The sequence below is a fragment of the Colias philodice genome, chromosome 12 (assembly GCF_061535455.1).
Source record: "Colias philodice isolate Cphi_HAF_F1 chromosome 12, ilColPhil1 Martin Lab GWU primary, whole genome shotgun sequence".
NCBI lineage: Eukaryota > Metazoa > Arthropoda > Insecta > Lepidoptera > Pieridae > Colias > Colias philodice.
This window is the reverse complement of record NC_143097.1, coordinates 8,646,824-8,664,201: the sequence shown is the minus strand read 5'-3', so window position 1 is coordinate 8,664,201 and position 17,378 is coordinate 8,646,824. Positions and strand designations below refer to the sequence as shown.

General features: G+C 36.2%; 1 protein-coding gene across 2 annotated transcripts in view; it reads right to left on the bottom strand.

The window, feature by feature from the left end:
• Positions 1-17,378, bottom strand: part of Elys (AT hook containing transcription factor 1 homolog) — a 108,821-nt gene that overhangs the window by 12,798 nt on the left and 78,645 nt on the right. For both annotated transcript variants that reach the window (XM_089701764.1, XM_089701765.1), the window contains exons 6-22: positions 11,559-11,691; positions 10,788-10,901; positions 9,815-9,979; positions 9,330-9,514; positions 8,898-9,023; positions 8,474-8,565; positions 7,474-7,577; positions 6,997-7,159; positions 6,122-6,244; positions 5,409-5,570; positions 4,340-4,451; positions 3,561-3,864; positions 2,485-2,629; positions 1,659-1,855; positions 1,112-1,194; positions 906-1,030; positions 115-325 (exon numbers count right to left, since the gene is read on the bottom strand). In XM_089701764.1, coding sequence (XP_089557890.1) covers positions 115-325; positions 906-1,030; positions 1,112-1,194; positions 1,659-1,855; positions 2,485-2,629; positions 3,561-3,864; positions 4,340-4,451; positions 5,409-5,570; positions 6,122-6,244; positions 6,997-7,159; positions 7,474-7,577; positions 8,474-8,565; positions 8,898-9,023; positions 9,330-9,514; positions 9,815-9,979; positions 10,788-10,901; positions 11,559-11,691 — 2,544 coding nt within the window. The remainder of the gene's footprint in view (positions 1-114; positions 326-905; positions 1,031-1,111; positions 1,195-1,658; positions 1,856-2,484; positions 2,630-3,560; positions 3,865-4,339; positions 4,452-5,408; positions 5,571-6,121; positions 6,245-6,996; positions 7,160-7,473; positions 7,578-8,473; positions 8,566-8,897; positions 9,024-9,329; positions 9,515-9,814; positions 9,980-10,787; positions 10,902-11,558; positions 11,692-17,378) is intronic.

The following is a 17,378-nucleotide window of genomic DNA, read 5'->3' as shown; positions in this document are numbered from 1 at the left end:
AGGAGTGGCTTGAAGGCATAGCATGCAATAGCTTTACCGCGGCAGTCCCCGAGTGACACGTCTTTTTTTTTCAATATAAATTCCAATATCTTCCAAATTAGAACAAAAACATACCTTCAATATACTCTGCGGCGTCTCCGGCCGATTATTATGTTTGTACCTCGGGCTCTCAACATCGGGCATGTCCAATAGTGTAGCGATCTGTTCGCTCAACTTCTGGCTAACTTTAACACTGCCCGATTTGTTTTTAGGCGTTTCGGGGGATAGATCGAGACGGGCACGCTTGGCCGGTGTTGAGTCGTTTGGTTTTTGTTCGGATAGATAACTGTAAATGTATGTAATATTATGTAATTTTCGTTCTAAAGGAAAAAAAGGTGTCAGTAATATATTTGGATTTAATATTTAGTGTTACAGCATACGAATCCTATCCTACTAATATTATAATTGCGAAAATTTGTGAGGATGGATGTTTACTCTTTCACGCTGATACTTCTGAACCGATTGCAATGAAATTTAGCACACAAATAGAGGGTAACCTGGATTAACACATAGGATAGGTTTTATCCCGGAAATCCGGAAAGTTTTTCTTTGAAAATGCGAGCAAAGCCGCGGGCGGAAAGCTAGTGCTTTATAAATAAGAAATTTATAAAGAATAGAAATAAATCGATCACGAAGCGGGATTTTTACCCGTTTTTTTGCCAAACCGCGATAACGCCTAGACTCTCAGCTATGTGAGGGCTATGTGGGTGTATGTTTATTCTATATAAAGAATACATAATGTTGTGTTGTATCTTTTTATATTATGCAAAAAAGGGTAAATTAAATATGATATCATAAAAAAAAATTCTCATTAAAATATATGCAATTTTTTTTCAATTTAATATTATTTGTACCAAAATACAAACCTCTTAGTCTTGTATAGCTTAGGAGTGCAAATGAATGGTGTTTCGTCTATATTTAACGCTCTTTTCAGGCCTTTCCTCATTTTCGGCTTATTTATCCATGTTTCACTTGCATTTTCTATAGTGTCCTGTAGAAAAGAATATTCTAGTAAATATTATAATCTTTTCATAATAAGTTATTTTTTTTAACAATTATGTCAAGAACATACCTGTATGAATGACGATTTGTATGTAAAGGTGTTTTTAGGCGAGTTTGGTTTCACATACACGGACAACGGCTTTGGAGCGACAACTAGAAAGATAAAATGTTTAATATTAAACAAAAATTTGATGTTTCATACAAAACTTTGAAAATCAGAAATTCAGTCATTAAGAAAAAAAAAACATCAATCGTCAAGCTCGAACTCATTATTTAACGGCGCAGTAACCGCGCTGACTATCTATACTAATATTATAAAGCTGAAGAGTTTGTTTGTTTGAACGCGCTAATCTTAGGAACTACTGGTCCGATTTGAAAAATTCTTTCGGTGTTAGATAGCCCATTCATCGAGGAAGGCTATAGGCTATATATCATCACGCTAAGACCAACAGGAGCGGAGCCACGCGGGTGAAACCACGGAGCGCAGCTAGTTCAAAATAAGAGCACTATGCGGCTACATTATGAAAACAAATTCAAAAAAAGAGAACCGATCTTGCAGGCGACCCAGCCGAGCGGCAACCGCGCCGAAAGAACAAATTCAAATATAGAATACTAACCATGCGGCTCGTATTCGCTATCCAGCAGTGCGGCAACCTCGCCCGCTATCCGCGGCACGCCCGCTACCAACACAGCTACAAGTGTATCCCTAGTGTTGTCTCTCTCTGTCGCTTCTGTTAACGAGTCGGTGGAATGAGCGCCGCGATATCGGGGTTTTGATTTGATCTGCTTGTTGTATTGTTCCGCTTCTAGGTATCTGTAAGTATATATTAATAACATAGAAAAATGTACGTCCTAATTTAAAGTACAGTATTCTATTTTATCTATACTAATATTATAAATTATATATTATAATATAAATTATACATATATAAATTATAAATAAAAGAGGAAAAGTTTGTATGTATGTATGTATGGTTTTCACGCATAAACTACTGGACTGATTTTGATGAAATTTGGCACAGATAATCTTTAGACCCTGAGAAAGAACATAGGCTACCTTTTGTTGCGAAATATGTACAACGGGCGAAGCCGGGGCGGACCGCTAGTCTCAAATAAATGAGTAACAAAGAATTATATTCGCTAATGCATACTTGAATAGATAATTAATCGGCCAAATTTAAATTTCTTTAAAAATGCTAATTAATAATGTTTCAAGTTTACACTTATAAAGGTGTCACTTACATTAATATTCAAGTCAATTACATACATACTTTATCAGTGAAAATATTGCTTTTTAAATACATAAGTAGTACTTTTCACACAAGAATCATCATACATTAATTGTAAAACATAAAATGGACAAATAAATTTATTTCATTTCATTTCATTTCAAATTTATTTTATTTCATTTCATTTCATCACCTATATGATAAATCAACTTACCTAGCTTGTTGTAAGAAATACATGACCAGTATATCAGATGTTTGTGCCTCGTTGCAATCCTTTAAATATTTAATAAAACATTCTTCTTCAACAGGTAATAATGTCACTTGTAAAACTTTTGCTAGCTGACCCGTGTTACGACAACCTGCAAAATCAATAAATTAGACTAAAAAACTGAAAACTAAACAATATTTAGATGTTTGACATCATCATCGTATACAAGCATACAATAATATGGTTTAAAATAATTTGGAAAATCCAAAAGTGCACGCCTCATAATTTTTTTTTAATAAATATTTATTAATTATTATTTTTGTTTATTTAATAACAATTAAACCACATCGAATCAGACCCTGAAAACTGAAAGGGTTCTATTCCTGAGCATACTCAAGCGTAAGAGAAAAAAAAGACTCGATTAGTAAAGTATTTCGGTCGCTATCGTGTTAACAAGAAAAAGGATCCGCACATACAGACACACGGACGTCCAAGACAGAACTTTTTTAAACTGTTTTTTAACTAGTTTAAATAACAAAAATGACATCAAAAATATCATGAACGTTAAAAATAGTGTTTTTTCTTAATATGTGTGTGTATGTATTATCTTACAAGTGCAATGTATGATACATAAAGACATTTTAAGTTTGAAAAATCAGATGTTTTGCGCGAAGTGACAGTAGTACCCACCTCAACGCTTCGCTTATGAGGCGTGCAAAATTGTGGTTAGAGTTAACATAATATTTCTACAAATATAACTGTTATTAGTAGCTTCAACTACCACAAAAAAAAAGACGTGTGTCACTCGGGGACTGCCGCGGTAAAGCTATTGCATGCTATGCCTTCAAGCCACACCTCCGTGCCCGTCCCCGTGGGGAGCGTGAGGTTTTTTCGTTACGGAATTTTTCGATTCGGTCTCCGCGCTCAAGGCCCGCGATAGAAGCTATGCAATAGCTTAAAAGTATTTTTGCCCATAAGAAATAGATTGCTACAATTATTTTGTATAATTGCAATTACTAATTCTGCTAGATAAGTTAGTAGACCAAGACCTGTACCTTATTAGAACTCAAACATTTACTCACCTTTAAAGAAATAATTCAGCACTTGCACCTTATCCTCATTACAAGTCACACTTTGGACACACATTCTAATCACATCTAGAGCTTCGAACACCAAACCCCTTGCTAGATATAAATCGCAGCACGACTGCCAATCTTCCAGTTTATCATTATTCTTCATATTCTGTATGGGAGCCGGTTTCCGAACGTGTAAGTATTGTAAGGCGGCTTGAGATTTCTTTTGTGCGAGTAGAGATGATAATACCACTTGGTGCTGCCAGTCGGTTAGTGTGTTGCCTGTTAGACATTGCAGTTGATCGAGGGCGAACTGAAAAAAGACAAATTATTGAATTTTAGTTTTCAAAGAATAAAAAAGATTCGATCACGAGGCGGAATTCGAACCCGCGTCTTCTGCCTAACCGGGGCGAGCCATGATCACTCGGCCACTAAAAAAAAAAATTGTTGCCGTAATTAAATCTATTTTTAAATAATCTCAGTTCATGTAATGTTGAACATTTGTAGATGTATTTATAACTTAATGGGATAAAGAGGAAAGTTTTTTCTTTATTTATTTGTAATGGATAAAAGTAAAATGTATGTTATATAATTTTTAGAAGACATAATATAAAATATTATTTTTCATTCCCATCAAATCGAAACGACGCTGATAGGAACAGCTAGTAATTTAATTCTAGAATTAAGAAACAAGAGAAGAAGTACACCTAAGTTGTTTGCTGTATAATTGACCCTATAAAAGAAAACAATACATCCCATAGCAATAACAAAAAACTCCAATTTCTTACATGAAAGTCTCTATGATCCAAATGCCAGAAGGCTTGCGTGGCGCGAACTAATGTCGTACTGAGACCGAACATTGGCGGGAACTGCATTAAACGACGGGTCACCGTTTCGTATCTGAGAAGAAAATGTTTTTTTGAAGTGAAACTTCTTTATCGGGGTTGGACAAAAATTTAGTGTAACATTTTTGCGTTACGCCGTACGCGTGACATTTTTGCGTTACGCCGTACGCGTGACATTTTTGCGTTACGCCATACTCGTGACATTTTTAAGGTCATAAAGAAGTTTCACTTCTTACGTTTGTACTCTAGTACACGCAGACATTTTTTTTATAAAGAATTTTGTATTATAGGCACACGTACGTATTACGTAAGCACGCATATGCGTACACATGTTCGTATACGCGTGAAGTATATGTAACATGATTACCACATTATGGCATTTGTTTTTGCTAAATATAACTTTTAAGCAAATAATATATAAGATTACATGTGATACATTTCAGAACCATTCTGAACATTCCTTTTTCGGCAACATTATTATTTATTAAAATATAGTTACTCCTTTAAATTAAACCGCGGTACTCTTGGCGGTGATTACTGAAGTATGAATTTCACTACATAACTTATACAAATAACATCGAATCCATCCACTATCTTTAAAAACACAAATTATAGTAATACATACTGTGAATCATCATAGAGCATAGAGTAATCGAGCAGCAGATACAGAAGAAGCGAATGTTTATGTTCTTCAGAGATATCCGGTAAGAGGTAGAGTCTTAATAGAGCCATTTACTTTTAATTATTATACAAAATATTAAGTAATACATACTGTGAGTTGTCATAGAGCATAGAGTAATCGAGCAGTAAATACAGAAGTAGAGTATGATAGAGTCTTAATAACGCTATTTAATTATATAAATTAAAGTAATACATACTGTGAATCATCATAGAGCATAGAGTAATCGAGCAGCAAATACAGAAGCAGCGAATGTTTATGTTCTTTAGAGATATCCGGTAGAACGAAGTCTTAATAGAGCCATTTTCTTTTATAAATTAAAATAATACATACTGTGAATCATCATAGAGCATAGAGTAATCGAGCAGCAAATACAGAAGCAGCGAGTGTTTATGCTCTTCAGAGATATCCGGTAAGAGGTAGAGTCTTAATAACGCGTAGAGCGATGGAGGTGGGTATAGTCCGGCACATTCACTGCCGGCACGTTTCCATATTCTAGAAAAATAATTATAAAATAAAAATATATTTTTGACTATATTTCAGGACTATTTTCACTCACGATCACGGCACGATCTGATCGTGATCCCATACTAAGCTTTCGCTCGTGTTATGGAAACCAGATGGCTGATAAACATACATATAAACATACATAGATAATTAACACCCAGACACAGTTCAACACACAAATATTTGCCGTGGGAATCGAACTTTTGACTTGGAAGGCAGGGCCACTACCTAAATTTTTAATACGTATGTACATATTATTGACATGAGATTTTTTTTTCTATTATTAATTGTTGTAGCCATGTCTTGGGGGATTGCAGTATATTTTGTAACTTACTTGTCACATAATATTACCACAATGAACACTTGGAATACACTAACAAAAAAAATGTTATCTTTTACAGTTAAATGTGTCTATGAATACAGAATAAGAAAAAAGTGTAATACTTTTATTATTACATAATAAAAATTTAAGTCATATCTATCCGTACTACAATAAAAAACATGAATTACTTCATACACATAAAATAAACAACACTCACTTATGAACAACTTCCTCTCCAAATTCGTTAAGTATAAGTTGGTCCACATATAACAAGGGACACGGGACGCAACTGGGGTCACCTTCTATTGTGTCTCCTTGAATGCGATGTAGTTTTACTCGACTGTCGGACAAACATTTATAGATTAATGTTAATTCTATATATATATAAAACTCAAAGGTGACTGATATAGTGATCTATCAACGCACAGCCCAAACCACTGGACGTATCGGGCTGAAATTTGGCATGCAAGGATTTCCCTAAATTCTTACGGGAACGGGGAAAAACGGGGATGCACGTACAAAGTCGTGGGCGGAAGCTATAATAAGAGATGATTGCAATTTTATATTATTTTTTAAATTAATGAAATTTATTGTAAAATAGAAAAAAATCGGCCGAGAAGTCAGAAGATAGACGCGGGTGCGAATCCCTATGAGATCAAATTTTTTTTATTCTTTAAAAATTTGATTTGAGGATCTATTAATTCATATAATCTGTATACTCCATTGTGTGTTAAATAAATCTAAGAGAAAGTGTTGCTGTCGCTTGAAAACTTTAATATTTACGTACCTATTTAACAGATATGATTAGTTAAAGGACTTTAAGTTACATAATTTTTAAATAGACATGATTTGAAGTTAAAAAATTGGTTGTCTGTAAAGTCGACGAGTCTGACGATAGTTGAACGTGACAACGTCCGATTGCGCTTCTTTGTCGCTCGTTCCGCGCTCTCGCTTGCACTTCAAGCCTTACATGGAACGCCTCAGAGCGAGGTAACGCCGCATGAGTCATGTTTTTTCGTGCGTGCAGCCGGCTATCGAATTATAAGACATTGTCACGTCAAAAAGCAAATTATTTTTATCCAGTATACTCACCGTTTCTTATAAACAGCATACAATTGTTCCGCTGGGTAGGGCAATGCAGCGTGGGGGTGGTTTCGCTCCGGCAACAGACCAACCTTTAGAAACCATTGCACCACTTGAAAGTATAGAGATACTGTGCCGATGCCTTTGTATTTTTCCTCCATTTCGCTTAACGCTAAAAACAATATTATAATTTTAGTAACATTTAATTGTGAACCAAATACTATAAATAATACAAATATATATCTATAAAAACTATAAGAATACAAAATCTATATACAAATTTTTAGACAGATAATTACAGTACGCAATAATGTATAAATATAATTGATAACCTTCTCTCATTTATTAAGAGCGTCGATATGTGAAAAAAATGTACATAAAATACTTTTAGATACACCCTTTACATGAAAAAAAAAACATAAACGTTTAAAATTGTCTTTCATTTAAAACGAAAAAAAAAAAAACAAAGTATAACATAATACACACCATCAGGCACAACAAGGTTACAGCATTTTGTTAAGACCGCATCGAGCAAACCCGTCAACTGTGTCAGCTGTTGTACGCAATGTTCCAAGCACCTTATAACATTCCTGTAAAAAGAGAAAATATTACATCATTTGTATTCTAAGTCACTAAAATCTGGCATAATACTATGTGCAGGTCCACACTGCGAGCCTAGCGCGGTTGCGACGGCGGGCGCGAAATATCAAACGTATGAAACGCGCCTTTGCGTCCACATTGAAATGACTATGGCGGAAGCCTAGTGCGACGGTAATGAGCGAGCCAGCGCGCGTAGTTTTCAAACTCTCCTATCCGCGCGTTCTGGCCACACTACGGGCCTAGTCAGCAAGCGACCCAATGCGCGGACGGCGGGGGTATCAAACCAGTTCGGTCTTGTCGCTCGACTTCTTATATTATATCCTTTATTGTTTTTCGTAAAATAGCGGTAAATACTTAATTGTTGAAGTGAAACTTCTTTATTTATAAGTGCGATTCAATCTAAAACACTTATATACACCACAGTAATTTTGTAGGGTATAATCTCAATTCTTCATATAAGATTCACCCGTTATTCCTCTGTTTTATTTATTTCGTGTACAACTTCTATAATGATCTCATCTCAAAATCGGACTGTCCAGTAAAAATAGCAAATCGTCCAAATTTGCAACACCCGAAAAACGTCGAACCGCTACTTGAGCTCGCGCGTCGGTGTGGCCACCGCGAGCGCCCGCTCGTCGCGCCCGCCTAGGCCGCCGCCACCGCGCATTCAGTGTGGACGCACACTATATCATGTAAACTGCTCAATCAGAATTGATTCTTTTTATACAATTAAACCGACTTTAACAATTCCGTCGTAAATTGAAAGCGAATGGAAATCAGTTCCTCCATTTTTGAAGTCAGTTAAAAAACTGCACATATACATAATTTAATTTTTGTACCAAAGACAATATAGATTGTATAAATGTAATTTTAAAAAGTATAATACCTGTCTGGTAATGTAGCCGACGTGAACAATGGTGAAATGAGTTCTTTAGCATTTTCCTTCAATTCAATAGCTCGCCTCCAACTCCAGTCAACCTAAAAATAGTGGTTTCGTAAAAAAAGAACATAACTTAATAAGACGGCGGAGCGGCAACGTCGCATCAACCGCCCGTTAAGCGAACATGCGCGACGTTGCCGCACGGTAGACACGCTTTTGTAATCGCTTATAGACGAACGAGCGTATGACGTACGTATTGCGTGCAATAGGCCTTGACAAATATGGAAAGCATTACACACATTAGTATAAAAGAAAAGTTAAAGCTAAATTAAAATTTCATATTTTTTTTAATTCACCTTGTTTGAGTAGGATTTAAATTACAATATGTTTGTAAAATTCAACAACTATATTAAAGCATCAATTTTCATACCAAAAAAGTAAGTGTACAGCCAACACCAGCGTGGGTGCCGGTGGCCCACTCTTGCGCACAGCGCTTTAGGAGCTGCGATAAGCGAGCTTCTAGCGCCACGGATAAAATGAATTTTCTTTGTTCATCCTAAAAAAAACATACATACATTTTTAAGTAATTTCATTAAATAGAAAATAATGATTTAATTGGGTATTCAAGGACCTAAATATAGTATATGTCACGGTATAAATAACTAAATGCTATCAAATAAAGCTCTAAATCAAATGCATTACGAATAATTTTATTTTAAGTATTTAACAGATTAAAGTCTCTAGAACAGTTCTTGGATGAGTGCGGTTTTGACTCTATTACCTAATTTCGCGTAAAATTTTTATCATTAAATAATTAACACACAAACACAATCAACACTAAACAATTAACTAAACTGCATACCATAGACATATCGACATGGTGATCTCTATACAACGGCATCAAGCCCGCAGACAAACACGCGGTATACAGTATAGCGGGCGACAGCAGGCAGGACGGACCAGTTTCCGCCATGGAACTTATTATTTGACGTTGTATACCCACTGTGTGGAGTACTATTGCTTCTGAGGTGTTGAGGCAGACGCAATCTGAAATTATAAATTAAAATTAATGTTTTTATAGCACTTTTTCCTAGCATTGATTTTACAGGATAGTAAGATAAATTAATAGATGTTGTATAGGTTTATATACAAAATTGTTTATAAAGATTTCACACAAGTGTATGATTTTAAATTACATAATTTAATTCATAGCAATATCCAATATGCTATCAGTTCTAAGAAATAATTGACTGCACAAAATACACAAATTAATAACCGCACTATACAAATAACTAAGTTTTAGTTAAAAAGAACAAAAAATAATTAATATTTCACTGTAAAACTCACCATATTGCAAAGAATTCGGGTAGAAATGTTCCTCCAAACGCGTAGCATGTGAATATGGCGATAGAGATACTGGATCTAATCTCATATCGAGTGATAAACATCCTCTACCGAGCTCCGAACACCACGCTGTACTCATGAATGTGTTGCTTTGGAGTTGGTATGTTGCTAGAAAAGGTAAGTGAGGAAAGTATTATGGATTACTAGCTTTCCATCCGCGGCTTCGCCCGCGTTTTCAAAGAAAAACTCGCATAGTTCCCGTTCCCATGGGATTTCCGGGATAAAACCTATCCTATGTGTTAATCTAAGTTACCATTTATATGTGTCCTAAATTTCATAGTAATCGGTTCAGTAGTAACAAACATACACATACACATCCATCCTCACAAACTTTCGCATTTATAATATTAGTAAGAAGTAGGATGGTACTGTACTGTGATTTTCACTATTATTTAAAATATTATGTTCTCAATAGTAGTAAAATTGATACAGGATTAATAAAAATAAACATAATATTATAAGCTATTTTTTACTCTGATGTTAACTATATGACTCCGTGAATGAATTCACAACACGTAATTTATAAACTTAGTAACATTTTTTAGTCACAATGTATTTTTTAAAATAGATATGTGTACTTTTCATTTCTATTGCACTTTACTCTTATATTAATTGTATTAATTTATCTAATAACATTTTCTATTTATCCCAAAAATTAAGCACTCATACAAATTCTATTAATAAACTAGCGGTCCGCCCCGGCTTCGCCCGTGGTACATGTTTACGTTTTCTCTACATAAGAACCATCCTCGTACTTCAAGGAATATAATAAAAGAAGAATTATCGAAATCGGTTCAGCCGTTCTCGAGTTATGCGCTTACCAACACATTTTGCGATTCATTTTTATATATAAGAGAAGATTACTCAACTCTCATAATCAATGACTTAGTTTTTAAATTAAATCTGCAATATTTACCTGGCATCTGGTCTTTATACCACTGGTCCAGATCAAACAACAACATTCCGTAGTGAGACGATGTAGTCGTTTCGCCCCAACACTCCCAGACCAGTTGACATAGATTTAACATTGCTGGAATAAATCATAAACAGTAGTAAGTTTAATAGATCACTTTAGAGCTTTTTTAATCAGTGCATAGGATAAAACAAAATCAATCATTTATTCGCAGAAAAACACCATACCATTATCTGAATTAACATTCAAAATACAAGAACACTATAATACACATGTGTATGTTTAGATCTTTAGAATTACGCATTTAAATGTTTTTTTTTTAACCGATAGATTGTTTCGAGATAAAGGTTTTAGCATAATTTAATCGCGAGGGGTTTAGGGCGAGTCTGCATGTAAGTTCTATCTACTTTATAAACATAATAATCAAGTGTAATTAACTATTCTATACCAAAAAATGAACCAAATTAAATTAAAACCGGGAAAATTTTGTCAAGGTGCATTATTTCGAAATTTTAATACACATTAGATTAACATTTGTTCCCTAGCAAAATTATATTGTGTAATTTTAAATGAATGTAAATCATTACAAACTAGCGTTCCGCCCCGGCTTTGCCCGTGGTACCTACATGTTTAAACTATCCTATCTCTCAAGTTGGATCGAACTACACATGGTGTGCGAATTTTATTATAATCGGTTAAGTGGTTTAGGAGTCCATTGAGGACAAACATTGTGACACGAGATTTATATATATTAAGATAATAAAAAACAAATACCTTCTTCCCCTTCATCACCCAACATAGTATTAATGGAATATGTGTGGCAAGAAATGCATCGACCGCCCATGAGATGTGGGTGATCCATGGACCCTAATTCCACTTGAAAACGCACTGTAGCTGTTGAAAATTCCTGTGAAATAACATACATAATATATAACTAAGCTGCTCAAACAGTCAAAACTTTAAAAATTTCTAAATTATAGTGATATCTTCTAAAGTTATTTAATAACTCATTGTGTCCATCAGTGTCAAACACACACCACAATCATATTATACCAATAGCAAATGATTGTATGCTTTATACATAAAAAAATTGGTTGTTTGTAAAGTAGGTTTACGATCGAGATGTTTATGTGATAACATAATGCAGTGGCAGCGCTCGAGATGAGACGGGAGATCGGTCCGTCTCTCTCTCGTTATACCTGCGATCGCGCTCGTGAGGTTTTGGTGTGACACAAGTTTCTGAACATGTCACCCGACTAAAACGTTTTTAAAAACGTTATCACGTTAATAATTGTTTAACCTCGTAAGTCCCCGCGTACTTATACAAGTACAAATTAATGATAGCAGTTCAAACCTGACATTTTAACTACATAGATAGAGCAATAACCTAATGTACTTACCCAAGTACAAAATATTAATTCCCCGTTTACCGGGTTTTTTTTTTGCAATGGTAACTCTAATACGGTCCTTATCATTCTTTACTCTATGGTCAGTTTCGCCATGTTAGACAGGTTACGTCAACTGTCAGCTTAGATTATACACCTATAGATGTAACCACTAAAATGACCTTCCTTGAAAGAGCGAGATCGTTAATTGTCAAACCCATGCAAAGAAACAGGACAGAATATATAGTTTTTGTCTTTGTCGACATGGCCGGTTTTATTGTTTGGCAAGAACAGATTGTGACAAACAAACTTGGCGTCTTTTGGATTTTTCTGTGATTGTGTGAATTTACAGTGTTTATTGCGTATAAAAATTGGATAATACAGAATATTTAGTGTACGTGCGATGGTGGGTTGCAGTGTTTTGGGTTGTAAAAGCCGGAGTGAGCGAAAAATTGAAAGAATAACATTTCACACGTAAGTAGGCGAAATTATCATTTCTTTCGTTATTACAACGCCAGATGATCACCGATTATGATGTTTTGTGATGAATTCAGTGATGTGATGCCAAGAATATTGAGTTGTGATACGTGTTTTCACTATCTTAAAATAAAATAACGATTAACGATGAACGGTTCAGGGTTGCCATAATGGCTACTTTAATTTACCCAAATAAATCATATTTCTTTATTGTCAGTACATACATACGATTCGAGGTCTTGTTTTGTGAAGAGAAAATAAAGATTATGATTATAATTAAAGATTATGATTGTTGGGTTTGTTTATCATGGTAGGTACTCATCCTACTTATATTATAAATTCGAGGGTTTGGATGTTTGTTTGTTACTCAATCACGCAATAACGTCTGGATGGATTTCAATTATATTTTGCACATGAGTAGTTTATTACCTGGATTAACACGCGGATGAAGTCGCGGGTAAAAGCTAGTAGTATAATAGTATAATATTTTTATTGAGAGGAAATTAATTCTTCTGTACGTAAACTTTAATTTTAGTTACATTTATTTAAGGGCTTTATTGTAGTTTATTTAACTTATTACTCAATAAAGATAAACTTTCGTAACATGCGAATAAAATCTTCTTTTTTCAGGTTTCCATCCAATATTGATAAAAAGAAATGGCTGGATGCCACTGGACGAGAAAATTGGCTGCCAACAAAATATTCAAAAATTTGTTCCATTCATTTTGATGATGATTCATTACTGTATAAAAATAAAATAAATTAAAAATAAATCATTCAAAGTGTTGGTAACGAGAGGACAGTAGTGACTTCCGGTTTTCTACTCTTTTTTGCCAAGCTGTACTTATTTCATTATGTATATAGTAATAAACTAGCTGGTGCGTTGTGCGCGGGCTGCAAGCAGCCCGCGAGCCCCTTTTGCCCCTGGGTTGAAGCAATAGGGCAGTCATTAGAATATGTGTTAGAATTCCAAGTCCATTTATAATTTTCTGCTAACAGCGATTCCACAGTCAATCGGAAGTGCTTATAAATTTCCCATTCAAATATTTTCTATTCCGGGGGGCTGTCTACCTTCGAGGGTGCGTGGTGCGCGAGCTGCAAGCAGCTCGCGGTTCATCCCAGGGCAGAAATCTTCAGTCAGTTGAAAATGCATAAAAATTCCCCGTCAATTTGTTAATATCTGCTAACAGCGATTCCACAGTCAATCGGAAGTGCTTATAAATTTCCCATTCAAATATTTTCTATTCCGGGGGGCTGTCTACCTTCGAGGGTGCGTGGTGCGCGAGCTGCAAGCAGCTCGCGGCTCATCCCAGGGCAGAAATCTTCAGTCAGTTGAAAATGCATAAAAATTCCCCGTCAATTTATTAATATCTGCTAACAGCGATTCCACAATCAATCGGAAGTGCTTATAAATTTCCCATTCAAATATTTTCTATTCCGGGGGGCTGTCTACCTTCAAGGGTGCTTGGTGCGCGAGCTGCAAGCAGCTCGCGGCTCATCCCAGGGCAGAAATCTTCAGTCATTTGAAAATGCATTTGAATTTCCTGTCCATTTGTTACATCTGCTAACAGTGATTCTACAGTCAGTCGAAACTGTTTATAAATTACTTATTCAAATATTGGTTAAATTCTTGAAACGTGATCCCCGAATTTCATCATTTTGAGGTGTCTAATCGATAGTGGGCAGTGACTTTTCATAATAAACTGTTAAAGAGTTTACTTAACACACTCGTCGCTTCGCTCCTCGCTACCTATTTGAATATTTACGCCGGCCGCTGACGTGAATTGCTCGCTTCGCTCGCTTGGCTAGTGCGGTAGTTCAAAAGTTAACCTAACTCGCTCGTCGCTTCGCTCCTCGCTACTTCTTTGAATATTTACGCCGGCCGATGACGTGACTGGCTCGCTTCGCTCGCTTGGCTAGTGCGGTAGTTCAAAAGTTAACCTAACTCGCTCGTCGCTTCGCTCCTCGCTACTTCTTTGAATATTTACGCCGGCCGCGGACGTGACTTGCTCGCTTCGCTCGCTTGGCTAGTGCGGTAGTTTAAAAGTTAACCTAATTCGCTCGTCGCTTCGCTCCTCGCTACTTCTTTGAATATTTACGCCGGCCGCTGACGTGACTGGCTCGCTTCGCTCGCTTGGCTAGTGCGGTAGTTCAAAAGTTAACCTAACTCGCTCGTCGCTTCGCTCCTCGCTACCAATTTGAATATTTACGCCAGCCTCTGCCGTGATTCGCTCGCTTCGCTCGCTTGGCTCGTGCGGTAGTTCAAAAGTTAATAAATATTTTCTACTCCGGGAGGCTGTCGACCTTCGAGGTTGCGCGGTGCGCGGGCAGCAAGCAGCCCGCGGTGCCATCTTTTTCCGTTGCTATATTCCTATTACCCTTCCTACTATGGAAATTTCCATACAAAATTTTCGAAAAAAAAAAATTCACTTTCTACAAAAAAATATTATATGCCTGAAAGCGGACCAGGTTTTGAAGCATTTTTTACTTCGGCGACCCTGACCTACCTGCCACCAGTTCAGAGAACCATTGAATTTCGTGATATATGGAAAATGGAAACCGGGGGTCGGAGAGAAATTCTGAGTATGCAGTTTTGTAAATCTGGCCGATTAGAGCACAGAAGTCAATTTTCAGACCGATCGTAAAATAACCGGCGCCACCATCTTGCCTCGAAAAATCGGCCATTTTTGAAAAAAAAAATTACGTCCAATTTGAAATTTCTCAATTGCCCTGGTAGCGCCCCATCTTCCTGATCATTTTTTAGTTCTACACCCCCCACCTATCTGGCGCCGTTTCGGAGAGCCGTCGAATTTCGCGTTGTATGAAACTCGGAAACCAGCGATGGAAACTCGATGATGAGTATGCCAACTTAATGTGCGGCTTGATTAAAGCCCCTGTGCCAAGTTTCAGCGCGATCGGACCAGCGATGGCCGTTTTAGCATTTGTATGGCGGCGGCCATTTTTTCCGCCATTTTGAATTTTTTTCACTATCTGTGGTAATTGCTCGAGGTCTACTACACATTTAGTTTGAGCACCCCAGATGTAGCTGCTACCGTTTGCGCGGACCGTTGACCGTCTTCGAGAGATGAGGGAAAGTTTAAGATTTCGTATTTTTCTGGATATCCTGGGAGCTGGGCGAGTACGAATGCATCATTGGTGTATTTCTCCGTTGCGCCACCTCGTCTAAATTTACGTTTTTATGTTTGCGCCAAAAATGGAAAAATTCCAAAATCGAGCGACCCACTATGGCTTCCTGGTAGCGTCCCAGGGTGGTGATCATTTTTAGTTCCCGGACCCCCCACCCAACTCGCACCGTTTCCGCGGGCCGTTGGATTTTACGTTGTATGGAAGTTGGAAACTGGGGCCCGGAGCCACTCAAACGGGGCACCGATCGATTCGCCGGCTCGAACAGAGCACGTGTGCCAAATTTGAGACGTAAGGATTCATAAACGGCGATTTTGGCAAAGTACGGCGGCCATCTTGTTTTCGCGAAAATCCCCATTTTTCCACCTCCCCTGGTAATCGCCACCAGTTCCGAGCATTTTTTGTTCCGACACCCCCCCTCCAGGTCCACCGTTTTTGCGCACCTCCAGGGGTCCACTCGGTTTTCGAAGATGATCGAGATCGCTATATTTTTCCTCTGGTCACTCGGCGCACCTCTACACGATCACGTCAAAATCCCCCCCACTTTCCACGTAGTTTCCGAGAAAAGCGATGTCAATCAGTGAGTCAGTGAGTGGTAGTGTAGCTTTATATATTATAACTAGCTGGTGCGTTGTGCGCGGGCTGCAAGCAGCCCGCGAGCTTCCGTGTGCTCTAAGAGTTTTAACAAACGATGTTGTTTTTTTTTTCTATAATTATTCTAGCTATCATCAGCTCTTGGACTATAGCAATATAATTTCTAATTTTTATTTTGTCAGAAAAAAAAGTCCAAGGCAACACTTACTCAATTAAACAAACAAGTACTTAATCGCAATTCATCGTTATAAAATCATAAAAAAAAAATAGTTATATATATAGGGTATATTATGACAAAAGAGATCATTGATGTAAAAAAATACACCGAAATTGTATGTTTTTTCTATTATAATCATTATACAATTATACATGTTTCAACAACAGAATGTAATTGGCAATGTAATTTGTGTATTTTTGTTGTATGTACATACTTATAGTACTTTGAACCAATTAAAAAGAAAATAGCAAACTGACACATTTTTTTACTTAAATATATGTAATACCTGTATATTTATACTGTGTTACATCAATATTTAATATTGTTATTATGATATATTATATATTGAAGAATAATAATTGAAAAAATAATGTTTAAAAATCTTACACCACCATACTTCATAATTTGATCGATATTCATTAATCATATATGTACTATGTACTACCCTATTTTTCTTATTTAATTAAAAGTATAAAAAAGCGAAATATAAGAAAAAATAAATAAATCAATGCTCAGTTTTCGAGCAGCCTAGTCTCTAAGATCCCAGCCGATAAATTACTTGTCTTTAAATACATATATTAAACATTATAATACAAAATTTAAATATCACTAATTTCTCTTTCAGTTTTGAACGACTTCGATAATATAGAAAGCGATTGTTTTTAACAGAAGCAATAATGAAAATAGAAGATTGAAATTATTTAATGAAAAAATGATCTCGGCAAAACGTGTTTTTAAAAGATACAATACAAAATAAGATACCTACCTAAATAATGT